Raw genomic sequence first — 25266 nt, forward strand, 5'->3', positions numbered from 1 at the left:
AAATTTTTTTTCATTTATTACAACTTGTTTTATTTTGAACGTTTTACAATGCATTAATAATGATTAATAACACGATTATTGGTAGTAAGCAAAGGATACATGAATATTATAGAAACATATTAAGAGATCAAAATTTCATTTCCCGTCGCTGTGAATATAACTCAAAATATCAATCGAAATCAATAAACACTTATTATGGGATTAAAGCGGTCATTTTATCTAGTTAGCCTCATAAATATTATTTAGTAAGTTAACTATTTATAGGCAGTGCTGTTAACGTGGCTGAAAAGCCGTTATTCTGGTTCATTCCATTACTCACAAATACAACCGACAATTTATTATCCGTTGAATTAACGTGCCAAGAGTCTTCGATACCGCAGTAGAGCCCAATAAGAACCGCATGTTTATCATTGCCATCTCTTATTTCGAGAAAATCATTGTTACAATTATCGCTCATCTCAAGAGCAAAGTAATTGATCTTCATTACTATACGATGATTATCTGGTGCTGTAAAATACCAAATGCACCGTCTATTTGGCGGATACGCATCAGGATAGTTTGTCGATTCTATACTGAGAGGTGTATCTTTCTCGATGTCAATATCACCTCCGCAAATAGTCTTGTAATCAATTCGAAAACTGTTAAAAATACTTGAGCCACTGGCTTTCACATATGTCAGTACCAAATAATTACTAGCTAAGAACTTAGCTACGTAAATATTGCCACAATAACGATAACCTAAAGAAAAGAATTTATACATTAAATTCATATCATCATAAATAATAATATTAAAATATTAAATGGCATAATTTTTTATAAACAATTATAACAAAACAAAAAAAACACAAACAAACGAACCCGATATGTTAATATTAGTCACGTATTTATTTTTAATTTCCAAATAATCAATTGTACATTCAGGGCTCTCGTATATACTTAATGCCGTAATATAAAGTTCGATTGTTTCACCTTTGGCAGCTCTTATTCTCCATTCACAACGTTCAGAGCCAACCAACGATCCATTTGTGTTCATTGGCGAGCTAAAAATACCACTAGGCCCCAATAATGTTCCTCCACATTCTAAATAACAGAACAAATAGTTATTTAACTCATGATTGCAAATTTTAAATATTATGCAATGATTCAAATTTATATGAAACACTGATTATCATACACTGTAAAAAATAACCGGAGTAAGTCCAAGCGGTGTAGGAGTTGAAATTTGCGGTGTTCAATTTCAACACCGAAAGCGGTGTGTGCGCTCGCGTGTTGAGTGCGTGTCTGTGTGTGTGTGAAGATGTTTTTTGCGTTTTATAAGCTTTCGAAAGTTAATACACTGAGCGGGTGCAGTATACCCCGATTTTACACCAGTATTTTAACACCGCCAAATCACGCCTCCTACACTGGTGTTATTTCATTTTAACACCACGCGGAGTAAAAATAAGTCGATTTGTAATACCGCTCTTTTTACAGTGCAACTAAAAAAAAAAACATTACTGGGACACTGGTACAAAAGATTTGTTGTAGCAATATCACCCAAACTAAGTACATTCTTGTTTCCAATAGCTGGGACTTCCTGTTTATTTTCTTGTTTCGGGATAATTGTTTTCAGCCTCCAGTCGAATGAAAATGAATCTTCAGGATAGTGCATTACTGAACGATAATCATAAGTTTGATTGAATGTTTCTATTTCATCATGTGATAGTTTCATAAACTCATCTACACCATCTTTATCAAGCAAGTAAAATATATTTATTAATGGATTGTGTCTTATACTGATCATATATTGTATAACACAATAATCATGTAAAAGGAACACCCTTTTTTCAATGCCACTTATAAAACTCAAACGAATATGGTTCATGATTTAACAAAAAAAATTATTTTAATAATCATGAGTTTTTCAGTCAAATTTTAAAAACAGAATCTGTCACTTTGAACATAAACTCGAGTGTATGAGTACCTGGATGTATGTTTTTATGAATAATCTCAACATATTCATCACGGTCTGGACGATTATGTTCATGTTCAAAACCGATTGCGTGTCCCAATTCATGAAGAATAATCGGAAAGTCGACACACCCATTTTGTAAACTTATTAGTTTTATATTTGGGAACCGCGGTAAGAATATGAAACAACATCTGCAAATATTATTTAGAAATGATTATTTGATATGTTTAACTAAATTATAATTCTATGCAATTATAAATACCCGCAATATGATTTAGTAAAATATAAAAACTTTGTATGGACTTTCGGGATTCTTTTAACAAATGTTATGCAAGTTGATCTTTCCCACTCTCGCATTGCTTTTTTTATTAATCTCTGTTGTGATTCAGTAAAAATATTATCGAATTCATAGGGAATAATACCCTGATCCCAAAGACGATCTTTTTCCGTTGAGGCAGCTGTTCTTCGTGTTCTATTAAACAATTCTTGGTCTTCCACAAGCTGTGCTACGTTTTTCGTATCGCGGTTTAAGGCTTCATGTGGTAAAAGATATGAATTTATTACAGTTATTATTAACATAAACAATTGAACCGCAAAAATATGCGAAATCAATTCCATTTTCAATTATTATTTAACAAATATTTGTTTATTTTTTCACGTTGAACCTGGAGAAACAGAAAAACAAAATAATATTTATAAGCCCCGAGTCGAAATTTAAAACGTATCTCAGGCGTCATAGGCGTTTAAAACGTATCTCAGGCGTCTTAGGCGTTTAGGGGAGGGAGGGGCAAAAGGGGGTACTTAAGGAAATACCAAGTTTTCGAGGACTCCAATACGCTAAATCTTTTTTTTTTAATGATATTCAAAGTAAATAGAAGAAATTTTCAGTTACCGTTGAAGAAACAAATTTTTCATTTCTGCAGGCAAAGTGGGGTACCCCCTAAAAAGGTAAAAAAAAAAAAATTTCTGGATTTTAAAGAAATTTGATTAAGTTGAATTTTTTTGTAAGTCATTTACATGAAGAAAAATTATATTTTATATGTTTATTGGATACAAAAGAAGAAAAAAAATTTTTAATAGTTTTTATCATAAAACAAACGTCATTAATATTTTTCAACTGACAATTGATTTTTGAAAAATTTTACCGAAAAAAATTCAAAGTAACGCTTAATTATATTCACAGAAGTGATTTTGGAATGTTTTAAAACCATTTAAAATATAAAATTTTTTTTTATCAAATTTTGGAGGTACCCCGTTTTGCCTACCCTACCCCCTTCCCCTGAAACGTATCTCAGGCGTCTCAGGCATTCAAAACGTATTTCAGGCGTCTCAGGCGTTTAAAACGTATCTCAAGCATCTTAGGCGTTTGAAGCGTATATTGAGCGCCTAAGGCGTTTAAAGAGTATGTCAATCATCTCAGACGCTGTAAGTGTGATTAAAACGTTTTGAGGTCCTAGGAAGCTTTCTCGAATGTTTTCGCGATGATATCCGTATGTCTGTATGCGTGTGTGTGTGTGTGTGTGTGTGTGTGTGTGTGTGTGTGTGTGTGTGTGTGTGTGTGTGTGTGTGTGTGTGTGTGTGTGTGTGTGTGTGTGAGTGTGTGTGTGTGTAACCCACTTATAACTTTTGAACGGCTCGACCGTTTTAATTGCGGTTGGCGCCATTCGGAAGGGCTTGGCCAAACTTAGATTTTGAATACAATTTGGACTGATTCGAACCGGTAGATTTTGAGAAATCTCAAAAGAACTACAAAAAAAAATTTTTTCAGATGTGGTTTTTTTGGAATACCTTTTAAACGGCTTTACCGATCGATTCAAAAAACTAATCAGCTCTTATTATAAAAAAAACCACGCCGATCGCCGCTAGCCCGGTCGAAATCGGTTGATTCGTTCGTGAGTTATCATTGTCAAAAGAAAACCAAAAAAGTGTTTTTTCGGAATTACTTTAAAATTTCTCGTTCGATCAATCTAAACTTAAAGATCCTGTATAAGGCTTTGAAAACTGCGTCGAATGCCGCCAACCGCGTGAAAATCGGTTCATTTATTCGAAAGTTATTGCGGTTTGAAAATTAAAAAAAAAAAGTGTTTTATTAAACCTCTATCAGACTATTGAGCTCAGAGAGCTCAAAATGACACGAAAATTATATTTTTGAGCTCAAAGAGCTCAAAAGCGTAATAAGTGCAATTTTAAGTGCATAAGTATGGAATAAGCGGGAAGTTGCAGGGATGGCTTTTAGGGTCAACCGTTTTCCTAATTTTTTTCGAGTGGTCCATTATGCCCCATATATGACTTATTGGCCCGAAATATCATAAAACCATCATAGAGGTCATAACTTGGCGGAAAATGGAAAAAAAAATTTTTACCTAATACCCACTACATGATTTTTTTAATTTTAATCGGAATTAAAAAATTATTGAAAAGTTTTAAACACGCTCTTAACGCCTGAGACGTCTTAAACGCGCTTTCAACGCCTGAGACGCTTGAGCTACGTGTTAAATTTCGACTCGAGAGCGTTTAAGTGTTAATCAGTTTTTGCTCATAAATTCATTCATTTTTACAATTATAACTTATTATCAAAAAATCTCCGTTCAAACTCTATTGGAGTAAAAAAATATTTCACAAAACTTATATATAAATGTTCTTTATATAGTTAAAAATTCTATATATATATATATATATATATTTTTCGAGGTCAATGTTATCATATTTTTTTGAAATTGATCTATATTTTATAATTACTTAAAATTTTGTTCTTAAAATCGTATTAATAAAACTAAATGTTTTCTTAATGATGTTACTGTCGATAGTGATATTATTTTTCATTTTAATTAACTTCAATAACTTCTAATGCGATGACGATCGTTTCAGTTTTTCTGATGTCATTAAATAGACATTTGATAAGAAATAGTAACGCCTTGATGAATTAGATAGAAAATAATGAATGTTGTTACTAAGGCAAACTATTGGTGTTGGTGGTGATGGAATTAAGATATCTTTTACTTATAATATTTCTTTATTAAACTATGCACACTGCAAAAAAACACCGGTGTATAAGTCCACGATATCCCGGTGCTGAGCTTACCCGCATGAAAAAACTTTATATGTTAAAACATATATGATAGAATATATGAATATTATAATGTGATATATTGTACAATATATAAAATAATATTTATATTTTTGCCGTATTAATATATGATAATATATTGAAAAAAAATATATTGCTAGAATATATTATCAATATATTTATCAATATATGACTTTTTATGTATGTTTTACATATATATTTTAATATATCTTTTTTATATTGATATATTATATTGAAAGTAGTATATTAATTAATATATAGTATTTTTTATATTTTTTATATACGTTTTCCAATATATTGCGAAATATAAGGTTTCCAATATATTGTAAAATATATGGTACTTTTTTTACTTTTCTTAGGTTATTGCCAGTGAATATAAGGTCAATGAAAAGAAGGAGAAAAAATAATAAATTTGACTTTTTTTTGTGGAATTGTGTAGAAATTGAAAAAGTATATTAAAAAATAAAATTTTCAATATATTGCGAAAAATATAAGTTTTAATATACTGGAAAAATATAATTCCAATATACCGCGAACCATATATTTAATCATATAAATTCTTTCATATATAATCAATTATATAAAGACCATATACCACTAATTATAGGAGTCAAAATATATGGATATTAGGGTGATCCAAAAAAACCAACCTATCGAATTTACGTCTTAAAAAGGACCTATATTTCGAGAAAAAAATTCTCCCATTGGGCAAAATTTTTAGCTCAATTTTAAATAGTGTCGGTAGCCATTTGAAATTTCCCATTTAAATAACATGCAAAAATTTTTTTTTTGATTAAAAATATTATAACTTTTGAACCATGTGAGACAAAAATTCGGCTCTAGAATATTCTTGTAGGGCATTAAATTTCTTAAAAGAAAGTCTTTGGACTCGAATTTGTAAACTTGATATTTCGTATACTAACAGGCTATCAAAGTCTGGATTAAACAGAATCATGCAAATTTAAGGCTTTATTTGGATTTTTCAAATTCTTTTCGTTTATTGTGATCGATAACAAAATATTATTTGTTACAACGTGGATATTGTTGGTGATTTCATTGCACTACATGTAAAACAAATTTTCTCGTAGTATTGACATTTTTAATAATAAAGCCTCCAATTTGAATGATTCTGTTTACTCTAGACTTTGATGGCCTGTTAGTATACGAAATATCAAATTTACAAATTCGACTCCCAGGACTTTCTTTTAAGAAATTTAATGCCCTACAAGAATATTCTAGAGCCAAATTTTTGTCTCACATGGTTCAAAAGTTATAATATTTTTAATCAAAAAAAAAATTTTTGCATGTTATTTAAATGGGAAATTTCAAATGGCTACCGACACTATTTAAAATTGAGCTAAAAATTTTGCCCAATGGGAGAATTTTTTTCTCGATATATAGGTCCTTTTTAAGACGTAAATTCGATAGGTTGGTTTTTTTGGCTCACCCTAATGGATATATATATCAAGTTTATTATATTATACTTATAAATTATATATATACTATCCATATATGATAAGAATATATTGAGCATTATATGAGATAATATATATAGACAAATACAAAACATTATATACAAGTAAATATATTATGATAAATATATAATCCAATATATGTAAAAAACATGTATTTTTCAATATAGATATTTTTGCCGCTATATATTTATCACATATTCACCATATATTTTTTTATATACTTTTAACAATATATAGCTTTTCCATGCGGGTATCGGTGTGTAAAATTTAAACCCGAAAATAATGTTGAGATAATACATAGCGGTGTTCAACTTTTCCTTACTGTTAAACGGCGTTTGAAAGAAAATAGTTTTATTTTTCGAGTATTAGAAGGGTGAACTGTATTTCAAATAAAAAAAAAAGTTTTCGCTGTCTTAAAAATTCATAATACATCAGATTCACCAATTTATAGAGAAACTTAAAACATATTTGTCCACAATGACATATTAATGTTATTATTGTGTAGTGTCACGATTGGAGATCGTGATGGGCGTAGGTACGAATTTTCGTATAACGTATTGAATAAAAGGGTACTTACAATGGTCAAGGACCGATCTTGTGACCTGGGCTCACGTGACCAAATGCTCGATTTATTCTACTTTATATTCAACTCGCGCCCACACAATATTGTTGAAGACAAATATTGATAAACTCAAAACGATTTCCAATCTATGTGTGTGACTTATTTAAATTTCACAATCAAACGTCGAGCGGTAAACGTAAGATTGTGTACCCCCTACTGTTAACTATCTGTCTGAGCGGCTAAACAGGTAGAAAATAAGGGATAAAGGAAGGTGGGCTGCCGAAAAGCCTCGAGAAGCTAGTATTCTATTGCTAAAGTAATATTGTCTGAGAAATAATGTTTTTCAAATTATTATGTTAACGAGTAATTTTATTTAAGATTCAATATACTCTAAATACAAAAGGGTTACAATTGTTTAAAATCGACAATATAAAATAAAATGTGTTATGCGTATGTTTTATAATCAGGTTCAAAATGTATAAAATATAAAAATATCAAATAATGATTACAATGGTTAAAACTTACCCTAAACAGGTTTAGGTGAGGTGTCAAGACTATCAGCAGTAACACAGGACACTTTTACACAGCGCGTTCTCGCGGTTAATTAATGTGATTTTAATTTATTGGTTTATTTAGTTTGTTTTAATTATTTATGCGTTTCAAAATCTTCGTAGTAAATAAAAAAAATGTAAATTGGTTTGTAAAACCTTTGCGTATTTTCACGATAAAATATAATTCAGTATTTTCAAATTCTTCGCGTTTTCGCGGTAAAATAATTCTTTTAAAATCTTCGCGTTTTCGCGGTAAAATAATTCTTTGAAATCTTCGCTTTTCTCGCGGTAAAATATTCTTTGATTCTTCACGTTTGTGGTACAAATAAAATTGAAATTGAATGAATTAAAAATAAGATGAAGATAATCAATGCTGTACCGGTGCTAAACGGTTGATATTAGTTCACGACTTACAACGATCAAGGACCAATCGTACGATCTGGGCTCACGTGATCGGATGCTATACACTAATATCGCGTTGATTATGCTTCTGAAGCTAGTAGAAAATAATATGCCGATTATTTGAGTGCTTACGACGATCAAGGACCGATCCAATGATCTGGGCTCACGTGACCGAATGCTCAATCGAGATATCAATCCTCTAGCCACGAACACCGTCAAGTGTCCGGAGTTCGGTATGGTTCAGAGTTTGATTCCCAAAAGAACTGATGAGCTAAAGTCCATGGTCTTTTTATATGGTCTTCACCTATGAAAAGTGGTGGTAACTTGTTTCCCATACGAAAAGACTCGGACCCACTCGAAAGTTCTAGGCTCATGCACACGTGTGATCCCTGGGAAATAGATTTTGACTATTGAGTAGGCCGATGACCTGGCGCCACTCTGCCGCCGAGGAAACCATAAATTTTGGTAGTTTCCATCAGCTTTCTCTAATTTCCAAGAATCACATGCAGGTGCACATGAGTTGGGTGGTCTATAGTTTTTTAAGAAGAAAATCAAAGAAAGACTACCGCTCCTATGCTTAGATTCTTAAATGGGAACGGATACATAAATTTTAAAAGTACGTTAAGTAAAAATGATGAAATTTAAAGGAAAAAGAAATCGATAATACACGTGGTCCATTAGTACAACACGACCTAATTGTAAAGCGTTGACAACGCTCAGGTAGGTATATTTGTCCGGTACGACTGCTGGCGTCAGTAAGTCGGACGTCATAAAAAAGGTCTAAGTGCAAGAGATCTTAGTGTGTACTTATTTGGGATGAAAAAATAATAAAATTTTTGAATGTAGCAGCCGTGACAGTAGAATATTAGTCACAGATTTTTATGATTCAAGTCTCTTTTCAAACTACACGGAAAAAACAATATAGAAGTGGCTTCTCTCTGGGATAGTACTGAGTACTTTCCGTAAAAAAAAATAATTTCAGACAGTATTGTATGCTATCTAGACTGTATCTTGCGGAGTGATTTTATTTGAAACTCCAGAATTCCGAGTGACAGAGTGAATTCGAATTGAAAAAAAATTCATAGTTATCATATAAGGCTATGTATTTTTTTTTTTTATGGGGCTTGAAAATAATATATATGAGTCAAAAGCTGCTTAATACTTACTTTTCAATTTTTAAATCTGCTTATATTTTTTATGACTGAATAATCGACAATTATGGAAAATTAAAAAACTTGATGATTAAGAATTTAGATACTAGTTCTTTCTAAGTTTGTAATTATTTAAAAATCAATATATAACTGAATTTTTATTTAAGTAATTAAAATTCTAATAGACGAGTAAAACCTAATCTATAGGCAATATATTTATAAATACTTATGAGCTGTATGATTACTACTATTGATAACTGCAATAAAATATATAAAAATGAACTTCAAAAAAAGAAGTAATTAAATACATATAAATAATAAATTGTTAATCACTGAAAATAAGTACTGCAAGACAACAATGTAAGTTACTGAAATAATTTTATAAACATTTAATCAGACAATAAACCGGATATCATAAAAAAATAAAAAATGGTTCTCAAACGCTTGTTTCATCTACAACAGAGTTATACAATTGAATTCAAAATTAATAATTTATCCCGACTAGAAATTTTAGTTAAGCAGTGATTAGACCTGAATAAGGCATGCCGAATTCCAGACTTGCGCCAAATGAGGCAACCAAACTAGGTCGAGATCCCGAAAGTAACGCAGTTGCGAGGCCCTGCCTAATTAGGCTTCCTTCTGAGGCAGCGGTTTGGAAACCATACTTGCTGGTGGTAGCATAAACCGAGTTCGCGTCAAATGAGGCAACCACATAAGGCTCGCATCGTATACAAGGCCTATGGTTATACATAGAAATTGGCAATGTATGGTCATGTATGACTGTAATAATCATATAATTTTGCTTACCTAAATTAAAAAAAAAAAAAAATTTTTTATTGTTTTTTTTCATCGATTAAAATTATTTTTGCAGGGCAGTTATCATCAGATGTGCCAATTTAATGTTTTTTTAATGTCCAATCAAATTAGAAATTTTTAATTCAAGAAAAAACGCGAAACTTATCAAGGGCCGCTATCGTGGGATTCGAACCCGGGACCCTACGCACGAAAGACCAACGCTTTAACTACTACGCTACACTACCGATTGTGCCTATGTTTATTTATGCTATTTAAATATTATTCGGTACCAGCCTAGAATTCCAAAGATATATCTTACTTAGGCAATGACAAAGATTTTCCAAATAACAGCCAAATTTGACATACCTAGCTTTGGCAAGCCTTTAGTCATCCTCATTGCGTTTTAGCCTCACCAAAATTTCTAGTCGGGATTATCCGCAGTCTAATTTAATTATGACAAAAAATGTGAATTGATCTTTGATCTATTTCAACATACTCTCTAAATCTGAAACAGTGAATATTCAAGTTATAAGTATACCAAGTGGTATACTTATAACTGTGAAATAGTGTATATGCACTATTATTCAGTGGTTTTCACTGTTTCAGATTTAGAGAGTATGTAATGCAATTAATATTTTTAATTATAGTAAATATAGACTTCTACCGAGTGTAATATTTTCTTCATTTAAGAATTTCAATACTTATTTTTAAAAAAAAATCTCTGGGATTTGTGGTGGATTTCTATTGGAAACCATATGGGAATCCATCCGAAAACGCCATGAAAACTGGAGGGTCATGATACATATGAATATTTATGTAAAAAGCTGCAATTCGAATCAAATCGATCGGATGATTTGTCTTCGAGTTATAACTACAGTAATTTAAAAAAAGTATAAATAGTTTTAAGCTGTATGATTCAGTAAAAGAAACTTTTGGTAGTGATGAAATAATTAAATTTCAACGACCCTCATTACTGATTTTGAACTATAGATAGATACAAAAAATATATGAGGAATAACTTCAAAAAAATAAAATAATTAAATACGTCTAATTGGTAAATTTATTAATTACTGAAGATGAATACTGCAAGATAACAATTTAAGTTACTGAAATAACTTTATGAACGTTTAATGAGACAATGAACCACATATCATAAAAAAAAATCAAATATGGTTCTCAAACTTCTCAACGTCTTCAAAATACGTTTTTGATCTATTTCAACAAATTTAATTCCTTGCTTATTTAAAGTCTACATTGTGTTCCAGTAAAATTATTATGAATTACATAAGATATACTATTTGTATATCAACGATGTCGCTTAAGCAATAAGAAATTTGAGACCTATTTTCATAAGATCGACATCCTATCAAAAAAATCCATGTGGTATTGCATGGGAACCCATAGGAGTCTAAATCAAGAAGTATGGAATAATGTAAGAATTAATAGGAATTAATATAGTAGTTTGTGGATTTATATGAGTCCATGTAGGGAACCATGGATATCTGAATTCTCATATAGAAACTTGGATACATGGATTTCTGTGCGGGAAATTTATAGATAGATAGATAGATAATAATTTTATTTGACTCTAGAGCCTAAGCTCCCTCAGGACCTTCAATTTTTAATACATTGGTTTACATTTGTATAATTATGATAATAATAATATGGCTTTCTACAAAAATTATTTAGTTGATTGATTGGAAGTTTATATATTAATTATTATAAAATCTTAAGTAGTTTCAAAATGATTCTTAAATAAGTGTCATACCATATTGAAATCTGGGTTTTTATATAAGTAATTTCTATAGAATCCGGGGTATCTGGATTGCTATGTCTACTGTCTATTGATACGCTTGCTTATACACGGAAAACAATAACTATGTGGTGCAACATGAACTAGACTCGGTGGGTCACCATGAAAAACCATGCTGGTACAACGTGAAAACTCATGTTACCGTAACATGATTCATGTTGCACCACAGTTATTTTTTCCGTCTATGAAAAAAAAAAAACAGATTCATAGTTTATTGACAGGAAACTTTTTAACAAAAAATTCATTAATTGATGTATGAATGTATGGACATTAGATAATAGGAATACTTGAATAATAAAAATTTTATTTTAGTTATTACAACTTTTTTATTTTGAACGTTTTATAATGCAACTTAAATAATGATTAATAACAAAATTAATGGTAGTAAGCAAGGTATACATAAATATTATAGAAACATATGTTAAGAGAACAAAATTTCATGTCCCGTCGCTGTGAATATAACTGAAAATATCAATCGGAATCAATAAACTATTATGATAAAATTAAAGTGGTCATTTTATCTAGTAAGTCTCATAAATATAATTTAGTAAATTAACTATTTATAGGCAGAGCTGTTAACGTGGCTGAAAAGCCGTTATCCTGGTTCATTCCATTACTCCCAAATACAACCGACAATTTATTATCAGTTGAATTAACGTGCCAAGAGTCTTTGATACCGCAGTAGAGCCCAATAAGAACTGCATGGTTATCATTGCCGTCCCTTATTTCGAGAAAATCATTCATACACCCGTCACTCATTTCAAGAGCAAAGTAATTGATCCTCATTACTATACGATGTTTGTCTGGTGCTGTAAAGTACCAAATGCACCGTCTATTTGGCGGATACGCATCAGGATAGTTAGTTGATTCTATATTGAAAGGTGCATCTTTCTCAATCTCAACATCACCTCCGCAGATAGTCTTGTAATCAGCTCGAAAACTGCTGTAAATACTTGGGTCACTGGTTTTCACATATGTCAGTACCAAATAATTACTAGTAATAATCTTGGCTACGTAAATATCTCCACAATAACGACGAGCTAAAAAAATAGTTTGATACATCAAATTTTTATCATCACTAATAATAATATTGAATTATTGAACAGCATTATCGTCTATAAACGATCCCTGATCAAACAATACGATTTGTGACGATTAAAAACGATTAAAAATTTAATCACTATTAATCGTCGCTAATCGTCCAAAGACGATTTATTATTTTGCGATAAAAAACAATTAATGATTAAAAATTTGATCGTTTTTAATCCTCTTTAATCATCATTTGACGATTCAAGATGATTAAAAATGATTAAAACAGTTTTAATCGTCACAGATAGTTTTATTTAATCAGGGATTATAAAGAAAACAAACAAAAGTACAATAAAACGAACCCAATATATTACTATTAGTCCTGTTATCATTTTTAATTTCCAAATAATCAATTGTACAATCAGGACTCTCGTATATACATAATGACGTAACATGAAGTTCGATTTTTTCACCTTTGGCAGCCCTTATTCTCCATTCACAACGTTCAGAACCTATCAACAATCCACTTGCATTTATTGGTGACCTAAAAGAACCACTAGACTCCAATAATGTTCCTCCACATTCTAACAAAACCAAACAAATAGTTATTTAACTCATGGTTTCATATTCGAAATTTTACACAATGATTCAGATTTATATGAAACACCGATCATCATAATTAAAAAATAAAACATTACTTGGACACTGGTACAAAAGATGTGTTGTAGCAATATCACCCAAACTAAGTACATTCTTGTTTCCAATAGCTGGGGCTTCGTGTTCATTTTCTTGCTTCGGAATAATTGTTTTCAGCCTCCAGTCGAATGAAAATGAATCTTCAGGATAGTGCATTACTGAACGATAATCATAAGTTTGATTGAATGTTTCTATTTCACCATGTGATAGTTTCATAAACTCATCTACATCATCTTTATCAAACAATTAAAATATACTTATTAATGGATTTTGTTTTGCATTGATCACGTATTTTATAAGACAATAATCATATAAGAGAAACACCCTTTTATCAATACTATTCATAAAACTCGAACGAATATTTCTCATGGTTTAACAAAGAAAATTATTTTAATAATCATGAGTTTTCCCGTTACATTTTAAAATCAGAATCTGTTACTTTGAACATAAACTCGAGTGTATGAATACCTGGATGTATATTTTGACCAATGATATCAACATATTCATCACGGTCTGGACGATTGTGTTCATGTTCAAAACCAATTGCGTGTCCCAATTCATGAAGAATAGTCGGAAAGTCAACACACTGATTTTGTAAACTAATTAGTTTTATATTGGGAAAACGCTGTGAGAATATAAAATAACATCTGCAAGTATTGTTTAGAATTGATTATTTGATATGTTTAACTAAATTATAATTCTATGCAATTATAAATACCCGCGATTTGATTTAGTAAATTTTAAGAACTTTGTATGGAATCTCGGGATTCTTTCAATAAATGTTATGCAGGTTGATTTCTCCCACTCGCGCATCGCTTCTTTTATCAATCTCTGTTGTGATTCAGAAAAAGTACTGTCAAATACATAGGGAATAATACCCTTATCCCAAAGACGGTCTTTATCTGTTGTGGCAGCTGTTCTTCGTGTTCTATTAAACAAGTCTTGGTCTTCCATAATCTGTGCTACGTTTTTCGTATCGCGGTTTAAGGCTTCATGTGGTAAAATATATGAATTTATTACAGTTATTATTAACATAAACAATTGAACTGCAAAAATATGCGAAATCAATTCCATTTTTCAATTATTATTGAACAAATAGTTGTTTATTTTTTCACGTTGAACCTGAAGTAACAGAAAGCAAAAATAATATTTATAAGCATTCTAGTAATTTTTTTGAAAACTTCAGAGCTCCGAGTTAATAGCGGTTAAATACTTACTTTTCGACTTTTAAATCTGGATGTATTTTTTATGACTGAATAATTGACAATTATAAAAAAAAACAAAAATCTAGATGATCAAGACTTGAGACACTACTTCTTTTTAAGTATTTAGATATTAAAGAACCAATGTATCACTCGTTTTTTATCAAAAGTAATTTAAACTCTAGTAGATAAGTAATAACTTATCATTAGAAATTAAATTGATCAATAGTTTTAAACTGTATGATTTAGTAAGAGAAACTTCTAATGGCATTAGTAATTACATTTCAAAGACTTCTATTACTGATTGTAGACTGTAGATAGATACAAAAAAAATATATTAAGTATAATATAAGTTCAAAAAAACAAAATAATTAAATACCGCTAAATGATAAATTATCAATTACTGAAGATGAATGCGGTAAGATAACATGCGGTAACTTACTGAAATAATTTTAGAAAAATTCAATCAGGCAATAAACCACATATGATAAAAAAATAAAAAATGGTTCTTAAACGATTGTTTTATCTATAACAGAGTGATGTAATTGAATTTAAAATCAAAAATTTCAAACCGCAGTCGGATTTACCGATGACAACATAATCTGAATACATTTTTGATCTATTTCAACAAATTTAATTCCTTGCTTATTCAGAATCTACATTGTGTTCCCCCTAGCAGACCGGAGTTACCGTAAATTCACGGTATTTTTACCGTAAATCTACCGTAGAATACCGTAAAATTCGAGTAGATTTCGGCACTTTACGGTGGATTACCGTAAATTACGGCGGGTATACCGTAAATTTACCGTCGAATACGATAAATCTACCGTAAAAAAATTCGGGTGGATTACCGAATTACCGTAGTTTACGGTGGATTACCGTATTTCCGTATTTTACGGTAAATCCACCGTAATATACGGTAAATCGGTATTTTACGGTGGATTACCGTAATTTACGGTGGGTTTACCGTAATTTGGGTCCGTTAGGGCCAGTAAAATTATTATGAATTACATAAGATATACTATTTGTATATCAACGATGTCGCTTAAGCAATAGGAAATTTAAGACCTGTCTTTTCATAATATCCTACATCCTATCAGAAAAATCCATGCGGTATTGCATACACACGAAAAGAAAAATTCTCGGCTGAAGGTAAATATTCTTGATTCAAGAAAATTTTTTTGGAGACCTAAATTTTTTCAGATAAAGTAGAAATCTTCTCCAACCAAGACGAATATCTTGGCTCAAAAAAATCTTGACTTGGTTCCCGAAAACGTTTGTGTTACGTCGAGATCGAGCGGGAAAATATTCAATATAAAATTTATTTTATACGGAATAAAATTTTTATTCCTCGTGCGAAGCAACTTCGTTCGGTAGTCTTTTTTTTCTGTTGCTTCTTATCTTCGACAGCTGTACAGAAGGCTAACAAAGGAATTTCTAATCAGACCACCCAAATGCAGTTGTGTGAGCCGATCACTACTACATTTAAATCATAACAGAGGTACAACTTAAACGGTGACTAAGAGTCTAGCACAAAGAGTCTTCAACCGCGACTCTTTACCTCCCGCAGAGTACCACCAAATTTAACTAGCCTCTGTTCGATGCGGCATCCGGTCTTTTGTTAAATTAAAAGTCGATCCATATTCTAATATCTTTTTTATACACGACGGTACATTTATTCCTCTTTAATAAAAGAATATAAAATCGCAGTAACGTCTTCGATATAAGTTTTTGGGCAGCTGTGTCAATATCAAGACGAGTTCTTAGCTAGAATATATAAAAACGCATCCGGTAAACCACTAGACAACAGAATTTGAATTTATTAAATTGCCCATCAGCCAATGAAAATTCGGCTATCGAAGCCTTTGTTAAGTTGGTGGCCAGCCAACCGTGACGTGATATTGATAAGACCCAACCCTTCACGTTTCGTCTTAATTATCTTAGCTGACCACCAAATCTACAGTTGCCGGGCAAACGTTCCCCTACTCTCATACCTAGCTCCAAGTCCCAGGATAGAATACTTCCCCTGAAAATGACACCACTTAGCCACTTCCCATCTTCGATCCTACACTCATCTTATCACTATATTGACAACCATATCGATCCGCCCTTCTCTAACGATCACAGTTTGGGGAATAGCCACTCACTATCTTCTGATTGGTTACTCTAACGTTTAAGGGACCTATATGATTATCTCCTTATCATAGAGCCATAATGTCCATCCAACCACCGATAAGCTGGATGCACATTGGTCCCCCGAAAAATTAGAATACTTACGCTCGTAAGTAATTTTTACTACCTAGTGGGAGTTCACCCCCTTTCTTCATGAACACCCCAGGGAGAACAAAGACTCCGAGCATATATAAGGAGCAAGTCTTTTCTATTGTCGTTGCATCGCATAGTGTCGCATGCTCGACTTTTGTCTTCAGTTATATTATTTTTCTTCTTTATATCGATTATATCGTCTAAATACTCTGAAGCGATCAGATCTATTTTACTTTTGGTTCAAGACTCCAGTCTAAATTTTTGATACATCTCAACAGAGATACGGTTCATTTTTCCCATCCTAATTTGCTAGTACCTTTCAATTATTAAATCTGAAGAATAATTATTGTTTATTGTTGGAAAACGGGCCTAATACAATATTTTTCCAAGATATTCATTTCCTTCGCGTAATTATTGCTCCGGGTCGGAACGCGCGATTTCGCAAATAGTGCGGGTGTGTTTAGAAATTATCTAGCCTTCTGTGCGGGTGAGAATTTGGGCTTTTAAATTCAGCGAAGTGATTTGTGAACAATTCGGTGCCACTTAAGAAGAGCCAACTTCGACGTGATCACCTCCATTCATCGCTACTCGAAGGGTCCAACTCACCACGGGGTGTCCCAGAAATTGTCCAGCCAACACCAAGCTACAGCAGCCAGCACTTGTTGTATTGTAACAACAACCATCTTGAAACTAAATAAAAACTGCCTGTATCTGTAAGTCCTGACATTTTCATTTTAACATTAAGGAAAATATACATATTCCTGACCTATATCCATGCTCGGCACCAAATAACGAGGTCCCCGTTACCCGAGTAAAGGACTTAAGTGTCTTGACTCAAAACTAAGGGACTGTTCTATGTTATGTCTGTCTGGACGTAACAGTTTATCTTCAAAAATATTTTCTCGACTCAAGATATCTGTTTTTTCTGTGTAGGAACCCATAGAAATCTATATAAGAAAGTATGAAATATTGTAAGAATTTATAGGAATTAATATATTGGCTTACGGATTGATATGAATTCATGTAGGAAACCATAGATATCTGGATTCCCATATAAGGAACTTGCCGTAGGAACTTGGATACATGGATTTCTTTGAGGGAAATTTATATTGGAATCTGGGTTTCTATATAAGTAACTTCTATAGAATCCAGGGTATATCTGGACTTCTATGTCTATCGTCTAGCGAGACGTTTGTATGAATAAAAGAAAAAATTAATAGTCTATTAGCAGGATACTTTTTAACAAAAATTTGATTAATTGATGTATGAATGTATGGGCATTAGATAATAGGAATACATAAATGATAAAAATTTTTTTCAGTTACTACAACTTTTTTATTTTGAACGTTTTATAATGCATTAAGAATGATTAATAACAAGGTTAATGATAGTAATCAAAGGATACATGAATGTTATAGAAACATATTAAGAGAACAAAATTTCATGTCCCGCCGCTGTGAATATAACTCAAAATATCAATAGAAATCAATAAACACTTATTATGGGATTAAAGCGGTCATTTTATCTAGTTAGCCTCATAAATATAATTTAGTAAATTAACTATTTATAGGCAGTGCTGTTAACGTGGCTGAAAAGCCATTATCCTGGTTCATTCCATTACTCACAAATACAACCGACAATTTATTGTCTGTTGAATTAACGTGCCAAGAGTCTTTGATGCCGCAGTAGAGCCCAATAAGAACTGCATGGTTATCATTGCCGTCTCTAATTTCGAGAAAATCATTCATACAACCATCACTCGTTTCAAGAGCAAAGTAATTGATCTTCATTACTATACGATGATTGTCTGGTGCTGTAAAATACCAAACGCACCGTCTATTTGGCGGATACTTATAAGGATAGTTTGTCGATTCTATACTGAGAGGTGTATCTTTCTCGATGTCAATATCACCTCCGCAAATAGTCTTGTAATCAATTCGAAAACTGTTGAAAATACTTGAGCCACTGGCTTTCACATATGTCAGTACCAAATAATTACTAGCTAAGAACTTAGCTACGTAAATATTGCCACAATAACGATAACCTAAAGAAAAGAATTTATACATTAAATTTATATCATCACAAATAATAATATTAAATGATTAAACAGCATAATTGATTATAAACAATTATAACAAAACAAAAAAAACACAAACAAACGAACCCGATATGTTAACATTAGTCACGTAATCATTTTTAATTTCCAAATAGTCAATTGTACATTCAGAGCTCTCGTATATACTTAATGCCGTAATATAAAGTTCGATTGTTTCACCTTTGGCAGCCCTTATTCTCCATTCACAACGTTCAGAACCTACCAACGATCCACTTGCGTTCATTGGCGAGCTAAAAATACCACTAGGCTCCAATAATGTTCTTCCACATTCTAACAAAACCAAACAAATAGTTATTTAACTCATGATTGCATATTGCACGACTCATAACGCGAAGCATTAGGGAGTGCTTTACGATCGAAAATTTTATTTCGCCTCCTTTCTACAACTATTTCTGTTATTATCGTCTTATTAGTGAACAGAAACATCTCAAATGATGCACCAATTTACAGACAATGTAATAAAGATTTTTTCTGCAATTTTCAAAAACAAATTCAGTGCAATAGAAACGAGAAAATCATTAAAATAAAGTAAAAAATTTTCCTGTCAAGCAGTAAAAAAATTTTGTAGCTTGAAAACACAATATCTTGAAAGAGAATCCATAATTTAATTCTATTTTTTTTTTTAAATGACCCGTTTTGCCCTAGAAGGATTTGCTTTCGAAAATGGCTATCTAACTTTGTGTTATGCAATTATAATTAATAAAAATTTAAATCGCATTTTCTTTAATTTTAGCCTAAATATGTGTGGACATTCGCTTAACAAGTGCGCATGCGTGGTATTTTTTTTTTCTCGTACTATCACTTAGTTTGCCTGCGCCATACTTCTAACCAACTCTTTCGGCGCGAAAAAAAGGAAAAAAAGAAAAAAAAACGTAAAATTTTTCACAGATCGTACGGCGAAAAATTTCGGAATTTTTTACGTTTGAAATTTATTTATTTATTTTTTTTTATTTTGATTAAAATTTTTTTTTTTTTTTTTTATATTTTTATATAAATAAATAACATTTGTACTTCAAATTTTATTCATTTTATTTTGCCTGCGACATCACCCTTACGCAATGTTTCAATATTTACGATCAAATAAGCATTATGAGTCGTGCACTTTTGGATTTTCTAAACTTTTATTTCATAAATATTATACGGCGATTCAAAGTTATATGAAACACTAATTATCATAACTAAAAAGTAAAAAATTACTTGGACACTGGTACAAAAGATTTGTTGTAGCAATATCACCCAAACTAAGTACATTCTTGTTTCCAATAGCTGGGGCTTCGTGTTCATTTTCTTGCTTCGGGATAATTGTTTTCAGCCTCCAGTCGAATGAAAATGAATCTTCAGGATAGTGCGTTACTGAACGATAATCATAAGTTTGATTGAATGTTTCTATTTCATCATGTGATAGTTTCATAAACTCATCTACATCATCTTTATCAAACAAGTAAAACACATTTATCAATGGATTGGGTTTAGTTCTTTTAAAAACAGAATCTGTCACTTTGAACATAAACAAGTGTATGAATACCTGGATGTATATTTTGACCAATGATATCAACATATTTATCACGGTCTGGACGATTGTGTTCATGTTCAAAACCAATTGCGTGTCCCAATTCATGAAGAATAATCGGAAAATCGACACACCCAATTCGTAAACTTATTAGTTTTATATTTGGAAAACGCGGTGAGAATATAAAACAACATCTGCAAGTATTATTTAGAATGGATTATTTGAAATGCTTAACTAACTTATAATTCTATGCAATTATAAATACCCGCAATTTGATCTTGTAAATTTTAAGAACTTTGCATGGAATCTCGGGATTCTTTCAATAAATGTTATGCAGGTTGATTTCTCCCACTCACGCATTACTTCTTTTATTAATCTCTGTTGTGATTCAGAAAAAGTACTGTCAAATACATAGGGAATCATACCCTGATCCCAAAGACGATCTTTTTCCGTTGAGGCAGCTGTTCTTCGTATTCTATTAACTAATTCTTGGTCTTCCAAAAGCTGTGTTTCGTTTTTCGTATCGCGGTTGAAGGCTCCATGTGGTAAAAGATATGAATTTATTACAGTTATTATTAACATAAACAATTGAACTGCAAAAATATGCGAAATCAATTCCATTTTCAATTGTTATTTAACAAATATTTGTTTATTTTTTCACGTTGAACCTGGAGAAACCGAAAAACAAAATAATATTTATAAGCGTTCAAGTGTTAATCAGTTTTTAGTCATAAATTTGTTTATATCTACAATTATAACTTATTATCAAAAAATCTCCGTTAAAACTCTACTGAAGTAAAAGAATATTTCACAAAACTTTGAACCTACAATTTTCTCTTATAATTAACTATATATAGATATATATTAGGGTACTTCGTTTGAGATGACTATTTTTTTCCAAGTCCCATGTCAAAATATCATTGTACGTATTGAAAAAAAAATTCTCACTAAAGATGAGCTCTTAATTTTAATTTTAAGTACTCGCTAAATGAATTTGAAATTTTTCCATTTGATTAACACGTAAATTTTAATTTGATTCATTCAATTATCTATAGCTTTACGGCATTTCAAGATATTTGATCGACCACAGGTGGAAATAACAGAGGAATCGTTCCTCTTTGAAAGTGCTTGTAGCTAATTTATGTTTTCTAACCGACCTCACCGATAAAAAATCTTAAAGCCAATTTTTTCTCAAATTTCATGGTTTCTTTTATTTTACTCACAAACCAATAACTTTATGACAAAACTGTACAGGACTTATTTTGTAGGGAATTTGATTTCCTACTAAAAGAAATTATCTAAGCCATTACCGTAGAGCTAGTAGTTTTCGAGATAAATCCATTTAGACATCTCAAAATTTGAAAAATCGCTATTTTATCCAAGATTTTAGTACTTTTTGGTAAAATCATTGCTGAAAATACAAATAATGTATAAGAACAAAATATAAAAATATATATTACACATTCATATGTAAATATAACAAGTATGAAACAATTATCTTTGTTCTAAGAGAGAAAGTAATTAAAAAAGCTTCCGATGGTCAAACAGAGGCGATTGGATTAAGTGAAGAAAAGACGGAGGAAATGTAGTAGGAGACAGTTTTGTTTTACATGACATATTTTTGATGATATATTAACCAGGATATGTTATATATTTCTTCGGCCATAATTTTATCAAAAAGTACTAAAATCTTAGATAAAACAGCGATTTTTCAAATTTTGAGATGTTTAATTGGATTTATCTCGAAAACTACTAGCTCTACGGTAATGGCTTAGATGATTTTTTTTTGTAGGAAATCAAATTCCCTACAAAAAAAGTCCTGTACAATTTTGTCGTAAAGTTAATGGTTTGTGAGTAAAATAAAAGAAACCATGAAATTTGAGAAAAAATTGGTTTTAAGATTTTTTACCGGTGAGGTCGGTTAGAAAACATAAATTTGCTACAAGTACTTTCAAAGAGGAACGATTCCTCTGTCATTTCCACCTATGGTCGATCAAATATCTTGAAATGCCGTAAAGCTATAGATAATTGAATAAATAAAATTAAAATTTACGTGTTAATCAAATGGGAAAATTTCAAATTCATTGAGCGAGTACTTAAAATTAAAATTGAGAGCTCATATTTGGTAAGAATTTTTTTTTCAATGTGTAAAATGATATTTTGACATGGGACTTGGAAAAAAAAAATAGTCATCTCAAACGAAGAACCTTAATACATATATATTTACTATTAATTAATTGTTATTCGAGGTCAATCTTATATTATTTCTGTAAAATTGGTCTATATTTTATAATAATTTTAAATCTTTTTCGTAAAATAGTATTAACTAAACTAAATGTTTTATTAATGATGTTACTGTCGATACTGAAATTATTTTTCATTTTAATTAACTTCAATAACTTCTAGTGCGATGGTGATCGTTTCAGTTCTTATGAAGTCATTAAATAGACATTTGATAAGAAATAGTAAAGCCTTGAGGAACTAGATAGAAAAATAATGAATATTGTTACTGAGGCCGACTATGATAAAGTTTGGTGGTGATGGAATCAAGATATCTCTTACTGATAATATTTCTTTATTAAAAACTATCTACACTGCGATCAAACAACGGTGTATAAGTCTACGACATGTAAAAATTCAACCCCAAAAACGGTGTTAAAATTTTCCCTACGTGTTAAGCGTTGTAAAAAAAAAAGTAGTTTTATTTTTCAAGTATCAGAAGTCGAATTGTATTCCAAATAGGACTGCGATAGGACTGCGTCCTGTTGCAGCACCTATTTTTTTTCACGGACATAAATATCGTAAATTGGCTTCATTTTGATTCTATTTGCAATAAATATAACGAATTTTAGACTGCCATCAGAATAAAAATTTTTATTTTCTGCGGGCAAAATGGGATACCCCAAAAAAAAGTAAATTTTTTTTTTTTTTTTTTTTTTTTTCAAGTGAATAAAATTGATGTAATAATGTCTTTCTAAATTGATGTAAGTAATAAAATTTACTCTCAACGTATTTTTAAAGAATGTGCTCAACTGGTAGAGCACTCGGCGCGATACCGAATTGGTCTGGGTTCGATTCCCAGTTCGGGCTATCTGTATTTTTCTCAATTTATCTATAAATTGTCTTATTGAGAAGGTTATTTGCATGTTTGCATGTTTAGGTTTCTACTATATTTAAATGGTGGATACAAAAATGAATATTATAAAATTAACATAACTGTTAATAATGTGATATTATAGCACTAAAGTTATAAAATATTACAAAATTATGAAAGTTACAATGTAACAGTGAAAATTATGATGATTACCAATGTTACAGTTTTAGAGTTTTTATTAGTATTACTGTTGTTATTGTTCTTGAGTTAATTAAAGAAATAAATTTCTTAATTTGTGATACTTCATGAAAATAAATTTGTAGTACGATAAAATTTGTACATTTTTTTCATTCATACTTTTCGCAAAAAATACAAAAATGTTTTTTTTTTAGCTTTTAATAGTGTAAAATGATACTAGATGTCATTTTTGACCATTTTCGAAAGTTTTTCGAGAAAAAAAAATTTTGACGAAATTTTGAAGGTATCCCATTTTGCCGGCCTATCCTGTTGTGCCCCCCCCCCCTTCCCCTATTTTTATCAAAATTCATGAAAACTATAAGTTCATGAACATTCGCGATTCTAAACAATTACTAAAAATGCATGTCAAGAAGTTCAAGCACTCGGCGCGATACCGAATTGGTCTGGGTTCGATTCCCAGTTCGGGTTATCTATATTTTTCTCAATTTATCTATAAACTGTCTTATTGAGAAGGTTTCCATGTTTAGGTTTCCACTATATTTAAATGAAAAATTTAAAAGAACATAAGTGCATGATCATTCGCGATTCTAAACAATTACTAAAAATGCAAAAGAACATTCCAATCTATGAACATAAATATATATATATAATTTATATATATATATATATATATATATAGGGGAAGGGGGGGGGGCAAAAGGGGGTACTTAAGGAAATACTAAGTTTTCGAGGACTAAAATAGGCTAAATCTTTTCGTTTTTAATGATATGCAAGGAAAATAGACAAAATTTGTAGCTGCCGTTGCAAAATAAAATTTTTATTCTTTGCGGGCAAAATGGGGTACCCTCAAAAAAAGTTGAAAAAAAATTTTTCTGAAAGTTGATCAAATTTCATTAAATTAAATTTTTTATATGTAATCTATATAAAGAAAAAATCACATTTCACATCATTGGAGAATGCGAAGGCAAAAAAAAAAAAAATTGCAGAGAGACCCCCTCCAAAAAATGATTTTTTTTTTTTAAATTGTACATATTCATCTCTAAGAATGTAATTCTTTTTCTTGACAACTATTTTTGGTTTTATATTACTCAAAAAAATATTTTTTAGGTGTAATAAATCGTTTCCCCTCGATTAGCTTAATTACTAATTGTTATTTATTAAAAATAATAATTCTATATTTCTTATTTTTCATTATTTTGAACCCAAAAAACATGTTTTTTAATTTTTTAGATTACAGATTATTTTGCAATATTTCAAAAATTCTATCAATTAAAAAATAAAATGTTATTTTCGAATATTTTTAGTGGCCAAATTTGCTCCAGCGATAGAAAATCAGCCGAAAAATGAATTAGTAGGGGAGGAAGGGGC

At 30.8% G+C, this 25266-nt stretch overlaps 3 protein-coding genes across 3 annotated transcripts; all 3 read right to left on the bottom strand.

Annotated features, from left to right (window-relative positions):
• Window positions 1–250: 250 nt before the first annotated feature.
• LOC130665968 (bone morphogenetic protein 1 homolog) lies at window positions 251–1783 on the bottom strand. Its single transcript, XM_057466602.1, has 3 exons — window positions 1498–1783; window positions 859–1080; window positions 251–738 (listed from the first exon to the last, which is right to left on the bottom strand). The coding sequence occupies exons 1-3, from the start codon at window positions 1781–1783 to the stop codon at window positions 251–253; spliced, it is 996 nt and encodes a 331-aa protein (XP_057322585.1).
• Window positions 1784–12340: 10557 nt separating this feature from the next.
• Window positions 12341–14467, bottom strand: LOC130665969 (bone morphogenetic protein 1 homolog). The gene is made up of 5 exons (XM_057466603.1): window positions 14232–14467; window positions 13982–14160; window positions 13516–13746; window positions 13180–13401; window positions 12341–12828 (listed from the first exon to the last, which is right to left on the bottom strand). Exons 1-5 carry the CDS (start codon window positions 14465–14467, stop codon window positions 12341–12343), a joined length of 1356 nt encoding a protein of 451 aa, XP_057322586.1.
• A 4033-nt stretch (window positions 14468–18500) lies between these two features.
• LOC130665970 (protein tolkin-like) lies at window positions 18501–21227 on the bottom strand. Its single transcript, XM_057466604.1, has 5 exons — window positions 20902–21227; window positions 20622–20800; window positions 20294–20524; window positions 19145–19366; window positions 18501–19024 (listed from the first exon to the last, which is right to left on the bottom strand). The coding sequence occupies exons 1-5, from the start codon at window positions 21225–21227 to the stop codon at window positions 18537–18539; spliced, it is 1446 nt and encodes a 481-aa protein (XP_057322587.1). The 3' UTR covers window positions 18501–18536.
• Between the last annotated feature and the right edge of the window lie 4039 nt (window positions 21228–25266).

Source organism: Microplitis mediator, chromosome 3, assembly GCF_029852145.1.
Source record: "Microplitis mediator isolate UGA2020A chromosome 3, iyMicMedi2.1, whole genome shotgun sequence".
Lineage (NCBI taxonomy): Eukaryota > Metazoa > Arthropoda > Insecta > Hymenoptera > Braconidae > Microplitis > Microplitis mediator.